Source organism: Squalius cephalus (genome assembly GCF_949319135.1).
Source record: "Squalius cephalus genome assembly, chromosome: 7".
Taxonomy (NCBI): Eukaryota; Metazoa; Chordata; class Actinopteri; order Cypriniformes; family Leuciscidae; genus Squalius; species Squalius cephalus.
Genome location: NC_137128.1, coordinates 24,873,066 through 24,880,407, shown reverse-complemented (window position 1 = coordinate 24,880,407; position 7,342 = coordinate 24,873,066). Strand labels below are relative to the sequence as shown.

General features: G+C 32.7%; 1 protein-coding gene across 1 annotated transcript; it reads right to left on the bottom strand.

Moving 5' to 3' along the window:
* Positions 1–3,398: 3,398 nt before the first annotated feature.
* Positions 3,399–7,059, bottom strand: arpc5a (actin related protein 2/3 complex, subunit 5A). Its single transcript, XM_079876415.1, has 4 exons — positions 6,799–7,059; positions 6,185–6,258; positions 4,813–4,989; positions 3,399–4,726 (listed from the first exon to the last, which is right to left on the bottom strand). Exons 1-4 carry the CDS (start codon positions 6,935–6,937, stop codon positions 4,664–4,666), a joined length of 453 nt encoding a protein of 150 aa, XP_079732541.1. The 5' UTR covers positions 6,938–7,059; the 3' UTR covers positions 3,399–4,663.
* Positions 7,060–7,342: the final 283 nt, after the last annotated feature.

Sequence of the window (7,342 nt, the reverse complement as noted above, 5' to 3'; positions counted from 1 at the left end):
AGTATCATCATCTTAAATGATTAAATTTAATAATTAAGTGTTTATCTCTTCCTGTGCAGTGTCTTTATAGTTTGTTTGTATATATGTCATATCTTTCTGGTTGATTTCTGCACCACTTTCACCTTGTACTTTCTCACTTGAGATCGGTTGTGTTGCACTATGTCTCTAAAGCTGGTTTGGAAGTGATAATTATTATGAAAATGGTACTGTAGGCTATAGAAATAATTAAAATTATTTTATTGCCATGATAAAGAGAAGTTCTAATAATAATACAAATCTATTAATTGTTTGTAAAAAAAATAAGTTCTTCCTTTAGTAGAATAAGAAATTAAATTAAAAAATAAAAGCCAATTCTTTTCTTTTATATTTTAGGAAGGTACCCCTCACCGTGTATAGGTTTGCCACACTAATAGGCTGACTGTTTTGTCCTTTACTTTGTAAGCATGGAACAAGTAAAAAGTGCTTTAGTTTCACAAGCCATTTCAGTTTAGTGTTATAATTGTGTGAAAATGTTGTGCACTTATGTCTCCATAGCAGCGGCCACACTTAACACTGCTTGTTAGAAAACAATACAGTTCAGTTGTACAACACAATGGGCCAATAAAGCCCCTCTGCTGCTTCTGACAGGTGACCCATCTTAGATCTATACATGTGGCATGACAACAGAATATAATCATTCTCAGATAGTCTTGAGCCACACTTCTATAATCAAGACTTCCCAAGAAGACTCAGGAATAGTTTTATTTTAGTGTACAAGTGTGTTTCATTGCTCTAATTAAATTCAGCTGTAAGTTACAATATTATTATTTATAAAAACACACTGAAAATTTTTATGTTCGTTTGGAAGCAATTCAGACATTTTTTATTAAATGAAATAAATGTAATAAATGATGTACTAGATATATAAAATATGCCTAAAATATGTCATTAAAAAAATATAAAGGAAGGCAGGGTTCATGTTTTTATTGTCCATATTGATTTTTTTATTTGCAAGGCACAATCAACAGCACAATCGTGTTGCTGTATTTTGCAAGACTATATTTAATTAATAGTTATCCACCCACTCTGCTTCTTATATAAGACTTCAGAAATGTAATTTAAAACCTCTTCTCTCTACAATATTTGTGGATGCATTGGTTTCTCAGAAATCAAAATAAACTTGTTATGCCTTTATTGCTTGAGATCAATGACCTGGAATAAGGACAGAGTGATTCATTCCCATGAAATCACATACCCATAAATATTTAACTTCATTATCTGTATTTTCTAAGAATATAAGACTCCACAACCGTCTTCGTTGATCTTTGAACTAGTACATGATGCCACTTCTTGTGACCCACATTTGCACATTTATACGAGATGATATGAGTATTTGCATGAACCAGAGATGGCTCTGGTGTGATCAAAGTACAAAGGAAACAGCGCCCCCTTGTGGTTGCTATGAAAAGCATAAGTTGACTGCGATGTCTGCATAGCATCTCATGCGTTTGGCTGCAAAAATATTGAAGTGTGGAAAGTCCTGTAGGATATTTACACAGCCTGAACATTGAAAATGTATCATAATGTAATTTTTTTTTTCAAAGATACCCGTCTTTGGAATATAATATGACAAATATGATATTTTTCATCTACACTTTTGCATGTGCAGATGTTTTTCTACTTTAGAAGTATTTAGTGTATGGCAAGCCGTTTTAACTTTTATTAATTTTGAGGATATGAATTCTTGATATCAACAATTCAATTTTCACTAGTTCAAATTATAGTTATTGATATCAGGAATTAGATTTATACTAGTAACAATGGCAATTTTTGATATCAGAAATTACATTTCCACTAGTAACAATGCTAATTCTTGATATCAACAATTACATTTTTACTAGTTAAAATGCTCATTCTAGATATCAAGAATTGAATTTCGGCTATAAAAACTATAATTCTTGATATCTGTAATCGTATTTTCACTAGTGAAATGTCACCATAGGCTGCCATTTAAAATCAATTGTTGATATCAAGAATTGATTTCTTATAGCTGAAATTCCAGTTTCACATATCAGAAATACAATTCTTACTAGTAAAAAACTTTATTTTTGATATCAAGAATTCAATTGTCACTAGTTGAAATGTCTATTCTTGATATCAACAATTGAATTGCTACTAGTAACAATGTTCATTTTTGATATCAATAATTCCATTTTCACTAGTGACAATGCTAATTTCTGATATCATGAATGTGATTGTTACTAGTAAGAAAGCCATTTTAGATATCAGAAATACATTTTCAGATATCAAAAATTAACATTTTTACTTGTAGCAATTCAATTGTTGATATCTAGAATAGACATTTTTTACTAGTAACCACGTAATTCTTGATATCAGGAATTCACATTTTTACTAGTAACAATGTAAGTATTGATATCAAAAATTATATTTCTACTAGTAAAAAAATACAAAGCTGATATGTGTCTTCGGAATTTCAACTAGTAAGAAATCAACAATTGATTTTAAATGGCAGCCTATGGTGACATTTCACTAGTGAAAATTCAATTACAGATATCAAGATTTATAGTTTTTACTATAGTTGAAATTCAATTCTTGATATCTATGAGCATTTTAATTGGTAAAAATGTAATTGTTGATATCAAGAATTAGCATTGTTACTAGTGGAAATGTAATTTCTGATATCAAAAATTGCCATTGTTACTAGTATAAATCTAATTCCTGATATCAATAACTATAATTTGAACTAGTGAAAATTGAATTGTTGATATCAAGAATTCATATCCTGGAAATTAATAAAAGTTAAAACGGCTTGCCATACTACAATGTTATTTTAGTATCATTGAGATAATTTTAATTTTTAATTTTAATATTTTTTAAGTTTACATTTTTAGAATTATAGTTTTTAAAATGAGAAATTTTGCCTTGGCAACTAGCTGAAATAAAATACATTTTTAAATATATGGATATTTTTATTTCAGTTAATGCTTATTTTAAATACGCACAACAGTAAAAACAGTGTAGAAAACATCTCCTCCAACACACCTCAAACAGATCTTCTGGTTTGCACATTTAATCAACACAAATGAAAAAAGAAGACTGTATTCATTTAATTTATTTTTCAAAAGTACCATTCAATATAAAAAGAACATTTTATAAGGCAGTTGGTAAACTAGTTTTGCACTTAATCAAATGATTGACTGGCGTGATGCAAACTCAACATTCACTTCGAGCCGCAAAAGAACAAGTGGAGACTTCCTCAAGTTGTTAATGTATGGCTTCAAGTATGGAAGAAATAAGTAGACCACAGCGGAAGCAAAATTCTCCATTGCAGCTTGAGTGCTTGCTGCTGTGTTTGGTGGGAATTGTGAGCGTACACAAACACTCAGAGGTTAGCTATATCATCAGCACCTGACATAAAGTCTTGAGTTCAAAGTTGAGAAATTATGCTTATGTTCTACGATTGGTAACACTTCAAAAATGATATGATCAAAATATACATAAGCTTGGACAATTTGAACAATACTCAGCGTTATAACATTTTTTAATTCATCGTTTTTTGTAAAGAGTACAAAAATGCACTAATATTAATCAACAATTATGACGATCAAAACCTTTTTGGCAACTTAAGAAAAGTTATTCCCTTTTTTCTGTTTCTTAAAAACGTGATCCCGTTGTGATATGAAACCAAAGAGATGATGGAAACATGAATGAATTCCTGAAGGGATTGTGGAGGAAAATAAGCACTCTGATCACATACAAAAATGAGCTGGAAATCTCCCTCTTGAAAGCACACAGGCATTCAAATAAGGCTAGATTCAACAACCAACTCTAGAACTAATACATTATGCAGTGAATGCAAGTAGGGAAAAAGCAAATACTGATGTTGGCATGTTCCATAGACCAGCTCTGATGAGGAAGAGTAAAGAGAACATCCTCTACAAACTAAAGCTTGATTAACTTCTTAAAGCGTCACCCCCAACTATAAAAATGCTGTTATCATTTATTCACCCTCATTTTGGTTAAAACCTGTATGAGTTTTTCTCTTCCGTGGAACAAAAAAGAAAACATTCTGAAATAAAACATCTTTGGAATGTTGTTTGGACTCAAAACGTTCTTCAGAAATCATCTTTTGTGTTCTACAGAAGACAGAAAGTACAGGTTTTGGAAAATGATGACAGAATTTTTATTTCTGAGTCAATTGTTCCTTTAAGTAAAACAAAAAACAACACACTCCAGGATCACTGCAATAACATGACTGCGGAGTGATTTAGTCATGTGATTACTTGTACTGTTTGTTCTGCTCTGTTGAGACTTTACATCGGGACAGGTATGAGAATGTGGACGAGTAAAGTAAAGTACGAAAAAAATGAGTATTCCTTTGATAATAGCTAAAATGTCTGTGCTTAAGATCTACTGAGGTCAACAATAACATTTTCTCATCACCCTTCTGTTAACACAGATCCAAGGTGCTTATCTTCACTGCAACAGATCCAAATGGGACTGTAATGTTTGATCGTTTTTTTTTTTTTTTTTTTTTAAAAAGGTGAGAGGTGAGTGACTGGACATCCTCCACAGTTTGGCAGAGTGGGCAGAAACCAGACCACGAGGGCTTGTGCCAGCCAGTCCCTCCGCCAACCCTGCCACGGCGCCGAGGTGCTGAACATTACACGGTCTTCCTGGCCGTGAGCACTCTGACGATAGAGCCCACTCCTCCTGCTGAGAGAGCCTATGCAGACAAGACAGACAGACACGAGTGAATATAGCCAGAATTATCATTTTTAGATGAACTATTCCTTTAAAAAGTGGGTTTACCTTTTCATGCCACTGAAGTAGGATGGCACTACTGTTGTCAGAGGGTTTTTCAAAGCCCTTGTAGATGTACTTCATGAGCAGATCGACTCCAGTCTTATCCAGAGACTGAACAGCCTTTTCTATATCGCTAGTCTTGAAAGAGCTGAGCACTTTCAGCACGAGGCCTTCAGCCCGGTCCTGCACACACATATATAATGAACTACACTTGAAAATAAATGAATCATTTGAGATGATTATACACCTCCAATCTGGCCTATATGGCCATCCAAACAAGAGAATTTGAAGCAAATATAGAAATTTTACATACATAAATATATTTGACAATACTTCATCAACATCTATAAATATTATGAGCTATATTTATTTATAATACATACAATAAATATAATTCTTTGCTTTTATTATTATTTGTACTATTATTAATATACCTTTACTATTGTTATTCATTATCATTATCTTCGTTTTGTACTTATTGTTGTAAAGCACTGCACATTGGTCAACTTATGTTGTTTTTAATGATGTTATATAAAAAAAATTGACATTGATATATTTTATCAATGTCATTCTAACCAATATTTGGGTTTTATCTTCAAAAGAATTGTGTTTTGTGTTACTAGTAGTAACCTGTCTCTAGATGTATAGGCATTATGTTACACTGTAATGACCAATTCATTTGTTAATTGCAATTACTTATATGACAATTAATTGCAAGCCAAATATTTATGTTCAAAACAGCCATAAGTAAAATTGTCAAGATTTGTATCAATTTTTACAAGCCTGGAAATCACTATTTTAAAATTCCATAATACTTTAAGGTTTCCCGTGACTATGGAAAGCCTGTAAATTAGACTTCTGATGTAATGAGTAAAAAATTTTAGTCTGGGACAAGCTTAAGCCTTGTCTTTGAAACCGGGCCAAATTATTTAAATAAAACAAAACAAGCATAAGGTAAAACAATAAAAGAATTAAATAAAACTATTTCTTATATATGTTTTGTGTGAAGAACCAGGGATCTCAGTGTCTTGGAAAATCTTAATAAATGAGGTCATCTAGGTTTAGAAATATGATATTTTGCTAGACCTGGAAAACTGATCATGTAAATTAATAAATGTGTATGACTCTTTGTGCATTTGACCATTTGTTATACATTTTTATAGTTAAGCCAAGGTCTAAAATCTGAGCAAAAAATATTGTTTAATCCTTATTCAGTAAATCACGAACAACTGGAAAAGTAATGGTGACTTTGAATAGTGTTGGGGAGAGTTATAAAAAAAAGAAAAAGAGAGAGAACCATTGGTAGAGAATGATAATGTTAAAAGTTTAATATGACCGATACTTTAAGATACTTCAGAGTGATTTGACTTTTACTCACCTTCACGTTCTGGTTCTTTGTATTGATGGGTGGATTCTTCAGGACTGCCTGCAAAGCCCCCATCAGGTTACCTGTATCAGGCACTAAGGAAAGCACAGCAGGATGCCTGAAATCACATCTACTTAATAATAACATTCACTCTTTAATTATAATTGTCACTTTGCTACCATTATAAGCTGCGGGAAATTATATATTATAAAGTATAAAGAATTAAAAAGCCGCCACAGGATTTCAATCTTGCAACCGGAAGTCGATGTCATCCGGAAGCGTTTCTACAACAACACCATTCTAAGTAACTGCCACATCTATATAAGGCACAGCTTTATGCGTTACACTCTTTAAACATTATAGTCGCTATTTGCCGGTTTTAAAAGACCTTAAAGACTTGAATCCGCAATGCAAACTTGTGATGACAATGTGAAATATGCCTGTCTTGAATGAAGTGACTGACTACCACACCCATGTCTGGACGAGAGTACAAAAATAATCAATTTTAGAAACTTAACGCCAACATATCAAGTGTTTTAGAAAAAGACAAGTCAAAACGCCCTACTACAAGTAAGCAGGAAATCTATGAAAAGTAACCATAAAAGTAAATGGACTGAAAGGATATGATCTGATGAGAGAATCCACCTCAGACTCATCCGGACCTATTTGATTTTCTCCGCCGTCCTCCTCGTCGACGAACTTGTTTTCGTCGTACTCATCTATATCAACCTTTCTGAATCGATCAGACACTGTGTTCTTCGACATGGCTGGTTCGATCAATCAATCAGAAGATGCCAGTTTATGCGGAATAGTCCCAGCACTTTCAGGAAGCAGCTCGGTGCTTGTTGACTTCCGCATAGAAAGCCCTCTAGTGTCTGTGGGCGGAAGCAACACCTACACGTGTCATCTCATGTCATAGATTAATCAATAGATTAGAACTTTTGCACCTTTAAAAAATAAAAATCTTTATAATTAACTGCATAAGTGTGCATGCACACCCCTGAACTAATACTATAAATGTAATTTAAAGCAAATGAACTGACTCCCAGTTTAGTAATATTTTACAATTTGGGTGGGACATTGTTTGAACCTCATTCTTTTTAGTTTCAATCAGTGAAATTAAGGTAGTTAACTCTTTTAATTCTTAATAATGTTGTCCAGCACTGCATT